The 21,179-nt window shown below is 46.1% G+C and overlaps 2 protein-coding genes across 5 annotated transcripts; one reads left to right on the plus strand and one right to left on the minus strand.

Moving 5' to 3' along the window:
- Positions 1 to 824: 824 nt before the first annotated feature.
- LOC120445211 (cytoplasmic dynein 2 heavy chain 1) lies at positions 825 to 20,792 on the plus strand. Its single transcript, XM_039625462.1, has 25 exons — positions 825 to 861; positions 912 to 1,228; positions 1,527 to 1,611; positions 1,703 to 1,832; positions 1,885 to 2,345; positions 2,402 to 2,930; positions 3,002 to 3,425; positions 3,481 to 5,390; positions 5,447 to 5,663; positions 5,726 to 5,992; positions 6,053 to 6,736; positions 6,959 to 7,141; positions 7,417 to 8,306; positions 11,186 to 11,311; positions 11,372 to 11,506; positions 11,568 to 12,495; positions 12,572 to 12,688; positions 12,862 to 12,975; positions 13,034 to 13,136; positions 13,641 to 14,096; positions 14,161 to 15,490; positions 15,551 to 16,848; positions 16,909 to 18,287; positions 18,347 to 18,652; positions 20,418 to 20,792. Exons 1-25 carry the CDS (start codon positions 825 to 827, stop codon positions 20,688 to 20,690), a joined length of 12,699 nt encoding a protein of 4,232 aa, XP_039481396.1. The 3' UTR covers positions 20,691 to 20,792.
- On the minus strand, positions 8,447 to 19,485 carry LOC120445212 (putative mediator of RNA polymerase II transcription subunit 12). 4 transcript variants are annotated; one of them, XM_039625463.2, is made up of 4 exons: positions 19,251 to 19,484; positions 13,291 to 13,437; positions 10,857 to 11,003; positions 8,447 to 10,606 (listed from the first exon to the last, which is right to left on the minus strand). In XM_039625463.2, the coding sequence occupies exons 1-4, from the start codon at positions 19,308 to 19,310 to the stop codon at positions 9,488 to 9,490; spliced, it is 1,473 nt and encodes a 490-aa protein (XP_039481397.1). In that variant the 5' UTR covers positions 19,311 to 19,484; the 3' UTR covers positions 8,447 to 9,487. The 4 variants fall into 4 exon arrangements, with proteins under 4 accessions (XP_039481397.1, XP_039481398.1, XP_039481399.1 ...); XM_039625464.2 differs by having other exon boundaries at positions 10,872 to 11,003; positions 19,251 to 19,483; XM_039625465.2 differs by lacking the exon at positions 10,857 to 11,003.
- Positions 20,793 to 21,179: the final 387 nt, after the last annotated feature.

Raw genomic sequence — 21,179 nt, forward strand, 5'->3', positions numbered from 1 at the left:
ACAACAGGTGCGAGGAGAAAAACACGGCAACATCCTTGGTAACAGAAACTAATGCACTAAGAAAAAACAAGGGACTATGCTATAGTCCAGTGCATGGACACCCGCTTGGGACAGCCATATCTCCATGGAAATGTTGTCAGCTCGTATGTTGACAGACATACTGACAGACATACGGACAGACATACGGACAGACATACGGACAGACAGACATTCCAAAATAGATTCAGCTTATTATTTTGATGAAGAATATATAACAAGAAATTCAAATATAGTTCGTTCACAGATCCTTCTTTCGATATGACACAAATACAATAAGCGTACATTCTTTTCTTATAATTATTTTATTATACCCGTTGCTCGTAGAGTAAAAGGGTATACTAGATTCGTTGAAAAGTATGTAACAGGCAGAAGGAAGCGTTTCCGACCATATAAAGTATATATATTCTTGATCAGGACCAATAGCCGAGTTGATATGACCATGTCCGTCTGTCCGTCTGTCTGTCCGTCCGTATGAACGCTGTGATCTCAGGAACTACAAAAGCTAGAAAGTTGAGATTAAGCATACAGACTCCAGAGACATAGACGCAGCGCAAGTTTGTCGATTCATGTTGCGACTATAGCGTTCTCTCTTGTTATTATTTTAATATTTTCCAAAACATTTGAAACTTTCTGCAGTGTAAAATCCACCACCTGGGGTAACATTGAACGAGTTGCCCATGGCAACCGAAAAGAATAACAAATAGTTAGGCTTTGGAAAAGTGAAATAGTTTCGGTGAAAACTGAAAGTTAACAAAACGCGTTGAAGGCTGAAAATCCAAATTAAGATGACCCAGCGCACAAAATTTATAATAAATACATCCGGTAAGCAATGGAGTGTGTAAAATATATTTCTTAACTACGTATTTCCTCAGTCGAATACTTTTCCGCCCGTTTGCCGGGTTCGGAACTGGATGAGCAGACGGCTATGATTCTGGAGTTTCTGGAACAGGAAGAGCTGACGGTTATCTCAGCGGTGCACAGCAGACCCGATGGCAAAATCCGATTCCACCATCGCATTCCCAATGAAGAACTCTGCCTGCTCTTCTACAAGGTGCCGCAGATGGGGCATATTCACAAGGAGGGTGGAAGTGAGCCTCTGCTGGGTATTTTAACACTAGAAGGGGGCATGGTCAAGTCGATTTACAATTCTGTTTCTCGCGTATTCTCGCCCTCTGCCAACTCGGCCCGGGTAAGTCTAGCAGCATATCATGTGTACCCGATGTGTGTTGGCCAGTGTTTTGTAGTGCAGTCTGGTGTAATATTCTACCTGGCTAATGCTCTCACTCGGCTTAACTTGCCCTGCTCTTCACTACGCTCTCTGCAGTCTTAATCGCATTTGGGCATAATTCAATTCAGTATGCAATTTCATTTTGTCAATTATACTTTACCCTGCCGCTCCTTTGGCCTGCCATCCAATTTCTTTTTCCAATAGCTTTATGTTCATCCTGCCCTTTGCCTTGCTCTCTAATGCTTAAATATATTTTCAGCGTAGCGAATATGGGCCCGAGTTGAGCGGAATTCTGGAGAACTTGCACCAAAACTTGGGATCCAGCTTGGGATTACCACAGAGCGGTGGGTTTTTTAACACAAGCCTGCCTAATGTTAACATGACGAGGAAGATGTAACAAAATATCTTTAAATTGATGTTTTTTCGTTGCACCAGGCATTACGAGTCTGCGAGACGAGATTAAATATTGGCAGCAGAAACTAGGCCAAAAGTCGAGTTCTCGATTGGACCGCGAGGCTGCTCAAGTGTTCATTGGTGTTTTGGAAAATATAGAAAAACAAATCAGGTAATGTTGAATACAAACCCCAACTTAAATGTATCTAATAGCGCCATTGCAGCACCATTGACGGGGCCAATCCGAGTGGCACAATTGAGGAGTTCCTCGACCATGCCCACAGCAACCTGGACGAATTGTGGAGGCTTCCTTACAACTATCCCCAGCAGAGGATGACGGACCTGTTGGACATCATTGGAAAGCGACTGTTGGAGGTCTGCTTAACTCAATTGCTGGCCGAAGACGTCTGGAGCCTCAATTCCAGTCATGTTAACAATCTTATGAGCCAGAGCATCGATACTGTGGACGCTTGGATCCAGCTCTGCGACTCCCTCACCCGTCTATTTTGGCCAAACTACGTGAAGCACCCGTGGCTTGGAGATTCGCATGTGCCTAAGCGAGGACAACTGTTCAAAGAGCGGCTTAGTGAGATCCGGAGCATCAAACAGCTATACAAGCAGATTGCCACCTTGCTGGAGGATACCGAGCTACAGGAAATGTTTCAGGAACAGGCTCCCTTTACAGGTGAGTTTTAACTAAACATAATTTTGGTTTGAATATTATCAATAAATGTTCTTTAGAATTCAACATTTTTGACACATCCTCGTTGGGGCAGAATAAATGGCATAAGGCTCTGCAGCACTTTGAGCAGGTTCTGCAGCCAATTGATGAGCGAATTGCCGCCGCCCTTAAGGGGCAGTTGCATAACCACCTGAGTAATCCACGGCAGGTGATCTTCATCTTCTCCAAATACGAAACTCTTATCCAGAGACCTGCTGTCCTGGAACTGTTGACCATCGAAAGGGAGCAGTTTTTGCAATCGCTGCACATCCTTTTGCAGGATCTACGCAAGGCGATGGTGGATTCAAATATGGAACCCGATACTGGTCATCTGTCAGTGATATGCAATGAGTGCCGCTGGTTGAAGGTGGTTCAACATCAGATCCAGGAGATCGAAAAGGTTAGCCATTTGATAAGTGGACGGGAGGGTTTCGACAAGATCAACAAGGCAGTGCAGGAAATCAAGGAGGAAACCGAGTCCCTGCTGCGTACTAACTTCGAGATCTGGTCAGGACAGTGCTCCACGGCTGTCAAAAGCGGTGAGCTAAGGTGGGTCCCGCAATTTTGTTAATTTTAAATTGTTCAAAAGCCAACATTGTATAACCATATTAACACTGCAGACTTCGTGACGATCAGGCGGTGGTAAAGTTCGAGAAAGAGGGTCGCCAGCTGATGCGGGTAACCTTCAATCCCAAACTGGTGACTTTCTGCCAGGATGTGCGCGAATTTGAGAATCTAGGCTACAATGTTCCCCTCGAACTGCGAGCCGCTGCCACCCATGCAGCCAAATATATGTGCTATGCCCGCCGATTGCAGCAGATCGCCACTTTCCATAACACGATCGGCGATCGGATGATCCCCTGCCAACGGCCCATTATGTTGAAGAATGCCTTGGAGCTCCAGCGTTTGGTTCAAAGCGAAACGGTCGCCTGGCAGGACGAGTCCTCCGTTCAGCGCTATGTTGATATCCTACAGGCGGCCGTTTCTAAACTGTCCTCGGATAATACACTCCTGGTGGCATATCACGAGCAGGCCAAGAGATCAGTAGGTTCTTGATAAAAATGTAGGAATCATTCACTGAAACCATTTGTTTTAACAGGTTTTGAAACTCATGTCCACCGATCTATTGACCCAAAACCAAATTTGGAAGGACGAACTGCGTCACCTTCGTGAACTGGTGGCCACTTTGGAGCGCCAGGGATACACCCACTTGGATGCCTTCAAGCTGCACTGGGATCACCAGCTGTACAAAGTTCTGGAGTACCAGTACATATTGGGCTTGCTCGACATGAACAACAAGTTGCCAGACATACACGTAAAGCTGGTATTGCGGCAGAGAGAACTAGTCTTCAGTCCACCGGAGGAGGAAATTCGGGAGTTGTACTTCAGTCAGCTGAGACGCTTCATTGAGAGACCCTGTAATTTCCACGGCTTATCTGAACACAGTCAGGAGCTCTTCAAATCCATGGTCACAGTAAACCGTCATCACTTTGGACCACTTTACCAAAGGGCAGCTGAACTGTTTGACAAGTTGGAGGATTTCAAGACCATCTGGTTGCCCTGGATAGCTTTGGGATGTGTGGATGTGGATCAGCTCTGTGGGATTCATTTAAACGAGGCCGGCGATTGGGATCGTAACTTCAGATCGTGCAAACATTTTAGCCAACAGTTGGCAAAGCTTCAGCAGGCAGAGGAATCCATCGATTGCATAGTGATCAATGTCCTGCCTTTGAGATCGGATATTGAATATATTAGCAGACGGTACTGGGAGTCTCTGGCAAATAGCCTGCGAACTGCTATCATGACGGATGTGAGTCTGATCCAGGAGTTCCTCCAAAGTGCCCTGCAGTTCCTGCAAAATGTACCCATGGACGAGGGTAGCATTAGTCAATCGGGAATGAAGTACGAGAAGATAATGAGTGAGTTGCCGCAAATCGAGAAAACTTTGGATGCGGTTCGAGCAAAGGATGCCTGTCTGGCGGGCTGGTGCAAGGAAAGGGTCACAGCTCTGTCGGGAATTCTGCTGCAATGGGAGCAGTTGCAGCCTCTTCTCGAGAACCATGCAGTGATCCTCCAGCGACAAGTGGATATGATCAAAAACCAGGCCGAGACACAACTCCAAAACCTCAAGAACGAGGCCGAGAAATTTCTACTCAGGTGGGAGTCCACAATATCCGAACTAGAGGCCAACGAGCACTCCACTCTGGACGTATTCAAGGAGCGCAGACTCCATTGGCAACAATTGCAAGAGAAGAAGACCCATCTGCTAGAGGAGTGTTCCAAATTTAACATGGCATTTCCATCAGAGATGCTTATTCCCTTCTCGGAAATCGAAGAGCAAATGGAGCAGCAATCGAAGCAGTGGCAGGTCTACGACAGTTTCCTCACCGAACTGCAGCCAATTCTTCAGGAGGATTGGGCCATCTACAGGCGACGTCCCTACGTCCTGAACGAATTCATTGGCAAATGGGAGGGGTCGGTTCATGCCTCGATTGATTTGCCCTCCAAGAGAATTCGCCAGCAGGTGGAGCAGCTTCAATCGGCGCTACCAATTCTGCAGCAACTGCAATCGGATTCTTTGAGTGAACGGCACTGGGCTAGAATATTTCAGCTCCTCAATCACAAGGAATCCAAGCCACTGCATTCCATACTCCTCCAGGATATCCTACAGGACTTTCAGGCCCTGCAATCGGCTGCTCAGGAGATCATTAGTATAGTTCGACAGGCGTCGAGTGAACAGATTGTGAGGCAGGCTTTGATTGAACTAGACCAGTGGTCAGTCACGGCCCAATTAAAATTGATCACTAGGACAGATGCCTCTGGTCAGAGTGTCTCTTTGATAAAGGACTACCAGGAGGTGCTTAACAAGATAGGGGACAACCAGTCTCTTTTGCAATCAGCCAAGAACTCAGCTGCCTTTGAAAGCTTTTCGGATCAGGCTGAACTTTGGGAAAGTCGCCTAAATACGCTAGATTCCCTGTTAAGTAGCTTAAATCATTCTCAGAGACGGTAGGTCACGACGAGATCCCTTAAATATGTGTATTATAAAATCCTATGCTTTCAAGTTGGGTTTATTTGGAACCTGTCTTTGGGTCCGGGACCCTGCAACAGGAGCAGGCACTATTTAAACGCATCGACAAGGACTTTCGATTTGTTATGCGTGAAATCGAGATGGATCCGCGGGTCACTTCGCTGACGAAAATAAACAACATCACCACCATCGTCAATGCTCTGGAGACCCAGCTGGCCAGGTGCCAGCAGAACTTGATGAGCTATATAACCGTGAGTGGCTTACGCAATCCCACATATATCTCATCCATCACAATGCTTAATCCCTTTCGCAGGACAAGCGCAACTCATTTCCCCGCTTCTACTTTCTGGGCGATGATGATCTACTCGAGCTCCTCGGACAGGCCAGCAAGGATGCGGAGGTCATCCAGCGGCACATCCGTAAACTGTTCCCCGGTTGCCACCGTCTCAGCATCCGCCAGGTGGGCCCTAATCCAGCCACATCCTGCGATGTCAATCAGTACAGTATTACATCCGTGCACAGTGCTGAGGGCGATGAGCTCAAGCTAAGTCAGCCCGTCGAGATGAAGGGCGACATCGAGGTGAATCACTTCGCCAAAACCGATAATCATTTTTTATTTAGGTACATGTATTATTTGCAGAGCTGGCTGAATCAACTGGTGACTGTGGTGCAGGATACTCTGAGGGACCAAATTTACGAGTGCTACACCAGCACCACCGGCGGAAGTGATAACCTCGACGAGAAAATCCTAAAAAAGTATGCCAGCCAGGTGTTGGCCACAGCCAGAGCCCTTCACTTCACCCGCCAGGCGGAACAGGCAATTGGGGGCATGTCCCTGGGAAAACTAAAGCAGCAGTTAAAGGATGAAATCACCCACCTCGCTGCCCTGAAACACAAGTCCGAGAACGGAACGCTGATCAGCCTCAAACTAAGAGCCCTTCTCCTGGACTTGGTGCACTACTCCGGTGTGACGGAGCAGCTCCAGAAACACAATGTGGTGCACACCAGCGATTGGCATTGGCTGTGTCAACTCAGATATTACCTGGGAAAAATGGGCGGCACATCGGGCGAAGTTAATGCCAATCGACAAGTTTGCGTCCGCATGGTTTATGCCGAATTTGAATACGCCTACGAGTTTCTGGGGCAGGCCAGCAAGCTGGTCCACACACGGCTCACTCACCGCTGCTATCTCATCCTCACGCAGGCGATGCACATGGGCCTGGGCGGTAATCCCTTTGGCCCGGCTGGCACCGGAAAGACGGAGTGCGTCAAGGCCCTCGGGGCCATGCTGGGCCGCTTGGTGTTGGTTTTCAATTGCGACGAGGTGAGTGGGGGGGTGCACCAGAGCTTTAAGATTGCCTCACTTAACTTTAAAAACTCTTATGTATTCCATTCAACTTTAAGGTATTTTTCATTATCGCTTTAGAGCATTTACTAAATTCCAAGTTCTATACCAAAAGCAAAAATGTTTACTTCCTTTTTGCCGAGTGCATGGTCATTCCCCTGCTATACGTCATTATGCCATGGATTGTTGGATTGTTTGCAGAATGTGGACACCGAGTCGATGAGCCTCATCCTCACCGGTCTGGCGCGCTGCGGAGCGTGGGGCTGCTTTGACGAGTTCAACCGGCTGCAGGAGGCCACTCTGTCGTCCATCTCCATGCTTATCCAGCCCATCCAGAGTGCCCTGAAGGAGCGGGCCAACAGCGTTCAGATTGGCGAGCGGCAGGTGAGCAGGATGAGTTATGGAAGGGTCGAAGTTGAAATTGGTGTGACAGGAATTATGGTTTGATTGGTTGCTTTGGCTCTTAGCTAAAGTGGGCAGTTTCAGACGTACTAAAAACTCAGACTCCCACAACCACTAAAACTTTATTTATAAATTCCTAATAAAGTTTTACTCAAATATTAAGTGGCGGAGTCATGACAATTTTATAGACGTTTTGAGCACACATCCTTTACGAACCATATTTGTACCATTAAGATATCATCGTTACCCTCTCTCAGATACAACTCAACCAGCACTGTGGGATCTTTGTGACTCTGAATCCCGCCGGAGCGGAGTACGGTGGTCGTCAAAAGCTCCCCGGGAACATCCAGGCCCTTTTCCGACCCATTGTGATGCAGCAGCCGGAGCCAGGCGAAATCGCCCGGGTTATGCTGTTTGTCGAGGGCTTTTCCGAGGCCTCCGCCATCGCATCCCGCATCGTGGAGCTGTTTGAACTGAGCGGCAAGATGCTGTCTGCCCAGCGGCATTACGACTGGGGACTGCGGGAACTGAAGACGGTGCTCATGGTGTGCGGAGAAGGTTTGAGGGATCAATTAACCAGCGAGGATAACAACCAGTCCAGTGCTAGCTTGGAGATGTCGGTGGTGGTTCGATGTTTGCGTTCATCCACCATGTCCAAGCTAGCCCCCCACGATGTCACTAGATTTGAGATGCTGCTCCGGAATGTTTTCCCAGAGATTGGCAGCTCGCCGGCGCCAGAAACCCAGCTCCATCAATCTCTATCCGCCGCCTTTGCGCAATTGGGCCTCTGTCGAAGCGAAAGGCAAATTGAAAAAGCCTTGCAACTGCATGAGCAACTGCAAAAACGAATGGGAGTTGTGTTGGTGGGACCGCCAGGATGTGGGAAATCCACCATCATGGCACTCCTTAAACAGGCACTGAGTGGAACCCAGCTGAAAGTGCACACCATCAGTCCAAAGTCAATGAGTCGGATTCAATTGCTGGGACGCCTGGATGCCGATACTCGTCAGTGGCAGGACGGAGTACTGACCCACACAGCGGTGGCGGTCAATCAGGAGCCATCTCAAGTCCACTCGTGGATCGTTTGCGACGGCAGCATCGATCCTGAATGGATAGAGGCACTGAACTCGGTCTTGGACGATAACAAGTAAGTGCATTTTAACTTCTCTTTGTTCTTTTTGAACATTCATTCAATTGCCAGAGCGAAAAGATAAAACCTTCTTGGCATACGAACAATTTAAACTCCAAAAATATGCTTTATCCATTACCCATTTATAAACAGCTGAATTTCATTTTCAGCAATCGTTTGCTGTTTATATTTCGCTCTTTTCTGCGCATAAATTCGTAATAATTATTTTGCGGCTGGCCATACTATATCATATATCATATCATATAGGTATACAGTTATCGTTATATCGTATTGTAGATCGTATCATCCTAAACTCGCAAATATTGTGTCTCTTATCACTTAGCTAAACAATATACGTACAGATCTATAAAACAGAGAAATGCTTGAAACGATGACGACATAGAATCTTATGACGGGGAAGCCCTTAAGCACTTAAGAAACGTAATGCGCATTGCGTAACGCAACTTAATACGTATCGGCATTTTTCAAATGGCGTCTACTTAACATACATTAAAATAAACATGGGTGTGTTTCAGTGCGAGTGTGTGCGTATGAGACCTTGGCACACATCCTTTGGAGTTGTGACATAGTAGGAATAGGTTTTGAACCAAGTCAATACAATTAGGTTCAAAGAAGGTTGGGAATTAACCAATGATCTACCAACTTCAAATGAATAAGGAATTACAAGAAAATTTAAAGTTTTTCTACCTGCACTAAAGCTTAAGGTGCATTTTATCACAATGTGTTTTCAATCCAAAGTTTATGAAATATATTATTTATGCTGACCTTTATCGAGAATGTTGTTATGTTTAAAATGGCAATATTTCCATCACCTTAAAAATGGTCTTTTATCCAGTTGTATAATACATTTGAATGTCGATTTGCTGTGTCCTTTGACAAAACTGATTTCTTTGAGAGAAATATTTCACTTTCTAAGCTAAAGAATAACAACAAGTTTCACTTTGGAAGTATAATTTAAAAAAAACTTCCCTACTGTTCTTAGCAAGAATTCTTGTTAGATTCGTAATTACACATACCATTTTGTACTCGAGTAATTATGGCAGCGTAATACATATAGTCAAATGGAATTGTAAATCACATAGCTAAATTGATCACAACTCCAGGTGTGTGTGCCCTCAAACTTTCGGATGCGTTTAGCTGGCTAGAGGGTTGAGCTTAGAACTACAGGTGAGAATCTCTCACTGCGGAGCATGTTGCAGTTGCTGTGGCGGCGCAGGTTGCTGTTGTTGCTGGTGTGTTGTAGGTGGCGGGGGCGGCAAGGTCAGCGAGGGGGGCGGCGGCGGAGGAGGCAGTGAGCGCATGTGTTGCATGTGCGCCTGGGGGGCCATATGCTGGAACATGTTGCAGTGTTGTTGCTGCTGCAGATGATGTTGCTGCTGCTGCTGTTGCTGCTGCTGGTGCTGATGGGCGCTGAAAAGATGCTGCTGCTGCGGAGGTGGCTGGGCGGGATTTGCATCGGGACCTGTCTGGAGAACTATCTCGGGTTCGAGACTAATGACCATTTCCGAATCATCCTGTTGCTGCTGCTGTTGGGGATTCCTAAGCGAGGCCAATGCCGCCGCCTGAGCGGCAGCCATCGCCGAGGCGGAGATATCCTGTCCATACTCTTGCTTGATCCCATTTGGTGGACCTGCATACAGAGTAGCACTGAGATTCTGATGCAGGATAGGATGGCAAAGCTGCGGCATCAGCGTCACTCCAGCGATAGGTAAAGCGGGATGGCCAAAGCTGCGTGGCGGGTACAGTTGCTGCAACTTATTCAGCTGCTGCAGGTGCGAGGCATGGGCGGGGGGCGTGGCCAGTTGGGTGAGTTGGCTTGACATCATTCGGTTCCGCTGATGGGCGAGCTGGTGACTCAGCTGCTGCTCCTGCAGATGCGTGGGCGGAGGTTGCTGATGCTGCTGCTGTTGCTGTGGCACCTGCTGATGCTGCTGCAATTGTTGCTGCTGCTGCTGTTGCTGCAGCTGGGGCGTGGGTTGCTGCTGGCCTGGGGGCGGCACTGGTGACACACCCACTTCGGGCTTAACCACAGGCACTGGCGGTATCATGGCTGCGAATTCCGGCGGCAGCTGCGTCGGATCCGTGACAAGCAAGCCCTTCTTTCGATCCTTTCGGATCTTATCCCTTAACTTTTCCAGCTGCCTAAAGGCCTCGTTGGCTCGACGAGCCTTCTTTCTATCCCTGTCACGTTCCTGTTCCAGCCTTCTGTACTCCGGATTCATTCGCTTGATTCGTTTTCTTTCCCGATCCCGCTCTCTTTGGATCATTTTCAGTCGCATCTCCTCATCGGGGGTCAACTGTAGGCGTATATAGAAACAGAATGGGGGAAAACATATTAAAGCACAGTGTTTTAGGCCACAAAAACTGTGGGAGTTTGTCTGGTTTGGAGGGTTCAAGAAGTGTCAACGGTCCTGGGATCTTCTAAGCCCCTACCCCCTAATCTCTCAAGCCATGTGAGTGTGCGTGTGTATGTGTGTGTCGTGTGATTCGAGTGTTCGAGTGTGGGATTATGTTTATAGATAATATAGAATATTGGAAAAATGCTACGTTAGCACGTCGTGCCTTCTTGCGGAATCGATCGCGCTCGCGTTCCATTCGCCGGTACTCGGGATTGAGGCGCTTGATCCGCTTCCTCTCGCGATCCCGCTCCCGCATGATGAACTTGTGGCGGGCCTCCTCCTCGGGGGTCATCAGCTGAAATTACAGAGAGAGTGGTTGGTTGGCAAACGGCAGTCAGCAGAAGGGGTCGTGTCTCGAGCAGTGTTCTTGTGTGGCTAAACGTGGTCTTATGCGGTAGTATGATCTCCTCTTATTTTGTCTTGAAACCAGGGTATTGCACATCTTAAAAACTTCTCAAATTGCAATTTTTCTCGCAGGCTCCTGACCTTGCCTTCGGGCTGGAGGATTCAGTTCGGGAGCAATGTTAACTTTATTTTCGAAACAGATGATGTGAGGCATGCGTCTCCAGCAACAATTTCCAGAATGGGCATTGTCAATATGAGGTGGGTTTTGACTTTAAAGTTATAAAGAACAAAGTTTAATCCTTTTTCAAACTATGATAGTTACGACTACTATCCTGCGGACGGGATTCTTAAACATGAGCTATCAAAGGAACCATATGGCGACCTGTTGCAAAGTTATGTGGAAGGGAATTTCCAATATGCTGTCAATTGGCTGGAAAGTCAACTTTTATTGGCGTGAGTTGCCTATTTCACATTAAACATCAAAACGTCAGTCAAAAACTTTCATTTTCTGCAGTCACCTGCCTGGTATAAATCGGGCCCACCTTCTGCGCTCTCTACTGCTACAACTTCATGATTGTCAATCTCTGGAGGAATATGGAGCAGCCACTCTGCGTGCTCTTTTCGGTTACATACCTAACGATCGACAGCGGGAGTTTGCCCAACTGATTCTAAAACACGCCAATATTTACGTGCCTAATCCTAACTACGCTGAATTGACTCACTACGAACGCAATAGAAATTCCCTAGAGCAATATCCGGTGGACGCAATCGAGACACCAGAAAAAGGATCCCAGTTAATAATTACATCCTACATGAAATCATACTTGGACATTCTGGAAACCCTGCTGAAATCTCAGGGTGCAAGAATAGCGCCCTTTATGCTCATTGGTCCAAGTGGGTCGGGCAAAACCCTGCTCCTTCAAAGAGCGGTGCTGGAGAACTCAGGCTATCAGTTGGCCACCATCAATTGTTCTACTCAACTGACTCCCAGGTATATTTTGCACACATTAAAGATGCACTGCGTCACAGTGAGTGGCATCAAGGGAAGGGAGTACCGCCCGAAGCAAGCGAGACTAGTGCTGTTCATGAAGAACTTAGACCTCTGTCAGCAGGATTCTTGGGGAGCCTGTGAAGTAGTGGATCTGCTACTCCAATTGGCTCAACGAGGAGGCTTTTACGCCGAAAACCTTGAATGGATTGGAGTAAGCGGTCTGCAAATATGCGCCTCTATTGGCGGAAACACCGCGAAAATCGCACCGCGCTACTTTGCCATCAATCAGTTTGTGCGAGTTTCCCGACCCACCAGCCAGGACATGCTAGAAATCGTCCAGCGGCGATTGGAACCTCTTTTGGAGGAGCACTTCAGGGGATCGGAAAATCGGGGAAGGTCCGGGGTTAATTTGCAGCACGTCAGCGAGAGCCTAATGGACTGCTTTGAGAAGGTTTGTACCCTCACCTCCTATTCCATTTGGTAATTCATCATCGCAGGACCTGCTAATTGACTTTACCCTCTTTTAGCTGCAAGCGACGTTCACCAACGTGGGAGCCAGGCAGGCACACTACCAGTTCAGCCCCAAATGCATCATGAAGCTGCTGGATGCCCTTGTCTTTTATCCTGCCAATTATTTCAATGAGGTATGTTTTGTAGTGAGAAAAACGGCAAGACTATACTTATAAAGGTTTCGAATTGAAATCTCGCCACTGTATGTATCAAACATAATCCAGAACTATCATAATCCGAACTCATCAGATAAAACATTTTTCCCAGTTTAAGAATAATCTGATTAAAAACCTCTGTCCCTTTGCAGGCTCTAAACTGCGAGCTATTAGGCATGTTCCGTGACAGATTGATTAGCGAAGAGCATGTCCAGCAGTTCGAGGGTATACTTAAGCAAACGATGCGCAAATACTATGGCAAGGAGGTAAGTTCGCTGTAGGATTTGCAAACTGAAATCAAGCTAATGCACTGAATCCTTTCAGAAGGTCTTTTTCGTTCCTAAATCTTCAAAGTCGCGGGGTCATCTACACTGCCTAACCCATGACGAATGGATGGAAGAGGTTCAGCGACAGGTTACTATTTGCAGTGAGTAAAAATGGTTTTATGTTCCTGTTAGACCCAAAAGATTGTTAGTCTAAGTGCAGCTCACGCATCAGTTGCAGTTGCCCGCTGGTAATTCCGCAGTTTCAAGACAAGAGGAGGAGATGGGTGATAGTATGGGGTAATCGGGGATAACTACACTGGGCCTGGGCGTCAGTTTGCGGAACCGATCCCTCTCGCGTTCCATCTGCCTGTACTCGGGATTCATGCGCTTGATCCGTTTCCGTTCGCGGTCTCGCTCCCTCATGATGAACTTTTGCCGCGCCTCCTCCTCAGGGGTCATCCACTGAAAGTACACATAATCATTATATTTCGTCAGAGCATCAGATTTATACAAACAGTACTTAAGTAGCAATTTAACGTCAATGATAACTTATGAAGGGACTTATAAATATAATATTGTGTTTAATAATAAATACCAAATCTCCTGACTAATATTGGATTATAAATTGCTAACCTAGAAAAAATATTATTATTTTATTCCATCAGATAGCGAAAATTACACCATTCCATCACCCATCACGGAGGAACTTCTCAGTCACGTAGCAAGAATAACCCGAGCTCTGTCACGAACCGATGCCCACATGCTCATTTTGGGGCCATCAGGAGGACGTCATCTGGATGCCATATTCGCGGCAGCCACATTTCAGGAGGCCAAGTTGGTTACTCTGCAAGGAGGACCGTCCTACGATCTCGCCGACTTCTACAATGATCTTAAAATGGCGATGCAGACGGCTGCCTTGGAGCAGCAAATGAGCTATCTGCTTATCGAGCATTGTTGGCTAAGTTATGTTCCGGATATATTGAAGCCCATAGAAGCTCTGCTCGAGGGAAGTGAGATCCTAGAGCTTTTTGGCGAGGATCTGGAGACGGTGGCGAGTACTCTAAAACAGGCGGCACAGCTCGAGGGATACCAGGAATCCATGGGGTCATACTTCCTAAAGCGTAAGTACATTCTACAGCGTTTTAATTGCTTGAGCGAGCTCTAGGTATGATAATCCCCTTTAAGGTGCCCGTGAGTATCTCCACATTATTATTGTCTTGGATCCCAGTAGTGCCAAGACACATGACTACTTCAACAACTTTCCTGCCCTGCATCGTCAGATGGATTTGCTTTATTTAAGAGGAGAATCCAGAGAAACTATTGCCATTCTGCCCAAACAATATATTGAGTTGCTAAATGAGACAATCGCGGGTGGAGGAGGTGGGCGTTGCAAGGTACCGACTTGCAGTCACTTTGCAGATATATTGGATGAACTGCCTTCAGAGGAAACATCACAAAGATTTTACCAGCTTATCCGTACGTACTTCCACATGTATAACGATGCAGCCAATGTAATCGATCAGAGATTGGGTAAACTGCAAATGGGAGTTGATAAGTTGGCCTCTGCACACGGCTTAGTGGATACCCTAAAATGCAATGCAGCAGCTCAGGAGCAGGCTTTGGGGGAAAAGCGACAACTAGCCAACGAAGCGTTGGAGATGATTTCCTTCACGATGAGAAATGCCAATGAACAGAAATCCAGCATGTTGGAGCTTAAACAGCAAACACAAAAGAGCAGCGAGCAACTAAAGATTCGACAAAAGGAAATCCAACAGGAACTGGCAGAAGTAGAACCAATTTTGGCAGAGGCCAGTAATGCAGTCGGTCAAATCAAATCGGAAGCCTTATCCGAAATCAGATCGCTAAGAGCCCCACCAGAAGCTGTGAGGGATATTTTAGAGGGCGTACTCCGGCTAATGGGCATTCGAGATACTTCTTGGAACAGCATGAAGACTTTTCTGGCCAAGAGAGGTGTAAAGGAGGACATACGATCTCTGGATCCAGCGCGGATTAGTCCCGAAAACTGTGAAGCAGTAGAAAGGCTGCTTCTGGCCAAAGGCGACTCATACGAGTCCAAGAACGCCAAGCGCGCTTCTGCAGCAGCTGCTCCTTTGGCTGCTTGGGTGCAGGCTAGTGTCCGATATTCCAGGGTCATCCAGAGCATCAAGCCCCTCGAAAGGGAACAGAATGAATTGAAGAAAAATCTTAATGCGGCTGAGGACGAAATGCAAGAGTTGGCCAGTGGACTGGACGATGTGGATAAGCGGGTCAAGCAGTTGTCGGCCAAATTGCAGACGTACACTCAAGAAGCAGCCGTTTTGGAGCTGAAACTCCAAGAGGCAAGTGGAACCTTGCAGGCGGCAGAGCTTTTGGTGGAAAAACTAAGTGCAGAATACGCCACCTGGAGCCATCAGTTGACGGAGCTCAAAAAGGCCCACAAAACACTGGACGGAAAGACTCTGTTGATAGCCATAGCTATCAATTACTACGCGGGTTTTGGCCTGGAACAGAGATGGTAAGTAAACAGTGTGTTTATATCTCCATTTCAGGACTTGTTATATGCTCTTACTCACAGTTCATCCCTCAAACGTCTGGCGGCAGATTTTCATTTGCCCGACTTCGACCTCCAGAGATCACTGCTCACGGAGCAGCAACAGATTATTTGGGAGAGTCAGGGCCTGGCGCGGGATGCTCAGATCATTGAAAGCGCCGCCCTACTCAGGGAAATGCTTTCTCTGCCCTATGGAGCCTGTCCAATTCCACTGCTTTTGGATCCCACACAAACTGCGGCGGCTTGGTTAATGGCCCATCTTAAAGGAAGTGGAAAACCATGCGAGTTAACCACTCACGGAAATGAAAGGCTATCCTATCAGTTAGAGCTGGCTGTTCGTTTTGGAAAGACCCTATTGGTCACTGATTGCGAGCAACTACGTCCTCCTGTCCTGCAACTTCTGCAGGGCCATGTTTATGTGAGGTTCAATAAGCGACAACTAGCCATAGGATCAAAGTTGGTGGATCTTCACGAGAGTTTCCAGTTGGTTTTGATAAGCAAATCTCATCGTTTGGATTTGCCAGAAGAGCAAAGGAGTCAACTTAATATTCTGAGATTTACTGTTACAGCAGCTGGCTTGGCCGATCAATTAATGTCCAAAGCCATTGTCTTAAAAAATGGGGAGTTGGAACAGCAGAGGGTAGAGTTGCTACAAAAAGAAGGACATCTTCTGAAGCAGCGAATGGAAATGCAAGATAACTTACTGGAACAACTATCAAAATCAGAAGGCGATATACTAAAGAACGAGCAACTTTTGCAAAGTTTAAACGAGATCAAACAAGGCAGTGCTCGAATAGATGAGGCCCTTAAGCAAAGTGGGCAAATAAAGGACACTTTACTAGCTCATTTTGGTTCCTTAAGAGAACTCAGTACCAGGGCCTCAACATTTTATGCAGGCCTCATCCAGGGTTATGAATTATCCGCTCTAGTTTACATTGAACTATTTTTGGGAGCTCTTTCCAAATGTGACCGAGATGAGTCCAAGGTCTATGAATTCCTTGTAAGAAGTGTTTATATGAATTTAGCCAGAGCTACTTCCAGAGATAGCCAGCTATCCCTATCTCTGTGGGTTTGCCATCAGGCATATCCCGATAGATTAAGCCCAAAGGAATGGGAGCTGTTTGTGAACAATTTCATGGGCAGTTCTGATGGCAGTTTGATGCTTAGTCAGTTGGGAAAACTGCCCGACTGCATGCCTAGGGAAGCGCAATTAAAGCTGGCTATGTTAGTACAATTGTTCCCAGATTTGCGAAGCAAACTCCAGTTGGAGAAGGACTATATCTGGCGCGGATTCATTGAGGCTCAAGCGGACGATGTGCTGCGTAAGTTAAGAAATAATTTAGTTAATTTCATCTTTTTCAGATCTAGTTTCCAACTTACAGCTGCCTTGGGTTCCAGCTTCCAGCGTGTGCTCATTGCTCAGATTTTCCGACCCGACTTGATGCTTCACCAACTGCGAAAAGTGAGCAGCGATCTGCTGGGAATCTCCGCAGATGCCTCCACCCAACCTTCTGTGGAGCAGTTGCTGCAGCAAAGCAGCTGTGATAGACCGATTTTGATGGTTAGTCATGCGGAAAACGATCCAACAACTGAATTGAGAAAGTGGGCCAATCAAAAGTACAGGGAAATGGCCATTGGAAAGGGTGCTGAGAAAAGAGTTATCGCCGAAATGCGACAGGCTGCCATAGATGGCCATTGGTTATGCGTTAAGAATGTCCATTTGGCACCTGAATTTCTAACCCAAATGGAAAGGGAATTGAGTGAAATTCAAAAATCAAAAGATTTTCGGTTGTGGCTGCTGTGTGAATCTACCAATGGCTTTTCCGAAGCTGCCATTTATAAATGTCTGAAAGTGCGTTATGAGCAGCCAAAGGGACTCAAGCAGATTGTAAAGCGTTTGCTCCAGAATTTCGCTGCTGAACCGGATCAAAGGCTTAAAAACCAGCCGAAGAGTCTCAAGATGAGACTCGTTTATTTTGTTCTAGCAGCTGTACTTCAACAAAGGCGACAGTTTATACCCCAAGGTTGGTCGAAGTACTATGAATTCGGTGAGGCAGATCTAAAAGCAGCTTTGGGCATCCTAAAGTTGATGGATCAGCAACTTAATTCGGGAAAATGCGATTGGTTGCTGCTCCAACGTCTCAGTGAAGCGCTTGCTTTCGGCGGAAGAGTAAATAATCAGAGGGATTTGGAGATACTCAGGAGCTATCTGAAGCAGTTTTGTTCAGCGGATGTTTTAAGCAGTCGTTGGTCGCCCCTTGGATTAACCCTATCCATACCAACCAGTGGTCAACTGCAGGACTACTACGCTGCATTGGAGAAACTTCCTGACACAGATGAGCCCAGTATGTATGGTTTGGCCAATCAGGCACAACAGCAACGCGAAATTGAAGAGGCTAAACGAGTTATAAAGGAACTCAGGGGATTGCATTACGGAAGAGGTTCGGCTAAAGATTCAGGAGGACCAGGAGAGTCCAAGGGAAGCAATCAGCTTACTAGTCGTCAGAAGCTGGAGCAGCAAATTAAACCCTTACTGAATCTGTGGAGGAAATTGGCTGCATCGTGTACCATAATCCAGACTATGAAGGAGGCAAAAGCCGATGTCGGCGAATCTCCATGGGCCCTTTTTGTGCTGGCTGAACTGAAACTGGGGGCGGATCTGTACGGCATAGTTCACCAGGCCTTGTCACAGTTGCATGCCTGGCTAAAGGACTCGCAGGATGTGGATGGCAACACTCTGAGAGCTCTGGCGGAACAACAGGTAAACAATTGGGATACAGCAACTTAGCTTGCAAATGTCTAATGGACTGAAATTCGTAGATTCCTGCCAGTTGGCTTAAGCTGTGGTCTGGCCCTGGCAGCAACAGTGCCGTGGACTTTCTAAGAGCCCTAATCGTTCGAGCCCAGGCTGCCGAAAGTCGATTCCGCGAGCAACTGCATCTGGATTTTTGCGAGGAAATCAATTTCGTCCAGGTGTTTAACTGTGAGAACCTTTTGGCCTGTTTCAAGCTGTTGCAGTCTCAAAATCTGTCAATTTCCACTGAACGTCTGGAGTTACAAACTTGCGGGTCCTCAAGCTTGGAAAATGATTCATCGGATACAATACTTAAGCTGGCGCCTCTAAAGGTGAGTAAGAATTAGTATATTAGTCTTTAACCGATAAACTTACAAAACCAGAAAACATATAGTATTTTACTTACTTATGTTCAAAAGGTAATTTCCTATTCGTTAAGGAACGTACATATTTTCAAACCAAAACTCGGAAATGTAATCAATCTCAGGATAATCAGCCAAAAAATATTGACCAATTCCCATTAAATATTCCATAACTACGCCTCTTACGGTAGATGGCGCTTTGGTTATGTTCGGGACACCCATTAAATACCCTAAAGCTTTACAAAACAAAGTTAGCAAAAAGCATTATTTCTGACCACACAGGAACACACTTTTCGAACAGACACCATTTTCCGACTCCATTTGATGAGTTAGTATATCAGATATAATCGGAACTGAAGATACTTCGTGCATCCATTAGTATTAGTATTAATCACAAAACTCTGCTATGGCTAACGTCACAGTAGATATGTACACATGTACTATGTTGCTAGTCCCGAATTGGTTCCCCAATCCGAGATCCCAAAAGATATCTATTTATCTTTCGGGACCAAATCTGATGACATCTTCTCTCCCTCTTCCCCGTTAGCTTCTTGTCTTTGTTCCTCACCTTCCCCATTTTGGCCATAAAATGTGTCTCCATCGCCGTCTCCATTCTGGCCGTTTCCATGGCTTCCGATTCCGTAATCCTGCGCCTCCTGTTTTCGGTGCGCCGTCGCCGTTCAATGCATCGAAATTAAGTTGCAAATGTGCACTGGATGCCCGTTCTTTTCAGTTTTCTCACGCCGCTTTTTTTGTTTTCATTTGATTGACATTCCGGTACAAGAGGGGGAATTAGCGATGGCACCCTGGTCGATGGCTATCGATAAGCAGACCACAGACAAGCACAAACTTACATTTTACTTACATATACCTTACATTTGTGTACACGATTCCAATCGATAACTATTGCAACTGAGTTATAGCGAGGTTTAGACGCCGACTGAGGAGGGTGTACTCGCTAAAGCTGATGGGTGTACTTGCTAGAAGTAACACTGTACAAAAAATAATGTTATTTCTTTTTATACCCGTTACTCGTAAAGTAAAAGGGTATACTAGATTCGTTGAAAAGTATGTAACAGGCAGAAGAAAGCGTTATATATATTCTTGATCCGGATCAATAGCCGAGTCGATCTGGCCATGTGCGTCTGTCCGTCCGTATGAACGTTGAGATCTCAGGAACTACAAAAGCTAGAAAGTTGAGATTAAGCATACAGACTCCAGAGACATAGAAGCAGCGCAAGTTTGTCGATTTATGTTGCCACGCCCACTTTAATGCCCACAAACCGCCCAAATCTGCCACGCCCACACTTTTGAAAAATAATTTGATATTTTTTCATTTTTGTATTAGTCTTGTAAATTTCTTTCGATTTGCCATCTGCCAAGAAACTTTTTGCCACGCCTACTCTTACGCCCACAAGCCGCCAAAAACTGTCAGTGTTGAAGAATTCTCCATTGCACTTCCAATAGCTGAGTAACGGGTATCAGATAATCGGGGAACGACTATAGCGTTCTCTCTTGTTATATATAAATTAAAGGACGTGGATTTCAGCTTCGCAAAATGTCTTCCTGCTTTTATCTTTTCTGTTGCTTTCAGCACCTGTTTTAACAATGGCAATAAAAATAGCACTTGATGATTAATTTTATATATTTAAAACAATATTTTAAAAGAATATTAATAGTTTACTCAGTGGTAAAATAACTAAGCTTGCATGGTGCTTCTCCTTTTCCATTGCAGATTGATGGCGCCCATAGTGGAATGGAAAAGTCGAACCCTTTCTACATCAAGTACAAAATAAGAGAAGATGTCAGTCAAGCGACTGCCAGTTCCTCAAAATACGGAAAAAACTCGCTGTATCCCACCCAAAATGCAGAATCGAAGCCAAAACTGCCTCTATATTCTCGGAGCAGTCGCGACAAACTGATTTGCCACTTGAATGTTGATATTGTGACGGGAACGGCGGAGCAAATTCTCTTAGCTGGAACTGCGCTAATCGTCGAAGATTATTAGAAAGCACTTATTATTATTCTCTTAAGAATATACTTGTGTAGAAACCAGAATAAGTTAGACTGACACTTGAAAATTAAGCAATTCACCTTCCCAAATATCAAATAAAATTGAACCAAACTCTTTCTAACATGGTTGTTCCGCCCTTGAGAAGCCCATCACCTAATTCTTAATAAATATTTAAACAACCAACAATTAGGCAGTCAAACGCAAACAGCCAATTGGGCCATTAAGCATTCAAGGCGAGGACACAGAGTGCCAGGAGGTAATTGATTTCCATATGTCTCAGTGTCTGTGTTTATTCGGGGATGCCCCCAAAAATTAATTTGCCACTGCCGAAGGGATTTTGTTGCGTCCGTGTCCCTCATAATCTGTTCATATTAAACTAATTGCCGTAAATTTCAACAACAAACTGCCATAAATGTCGGCATACTTTTAGTTGCCAAGACATCCCCGGCATCCCCCCGGGCCCAAAACCATTTTAGCGTCAAA

This window comes from Drosophila santomea, chromosome 2R (assembly GCF_016746245.2).
Source record: "Drosophila santomea strain STO CAGO 1482 chromosome 2R, Prin_Dsan_1.1, whole genome shotgun sequence".
In the NCBI taxonomy this organism is placed as follows: Eukaryota; Metazoa; Arthropoda; class Insecta; order Diptera; family Drosophilidae; genus Drosophila; species Drosophila santomea.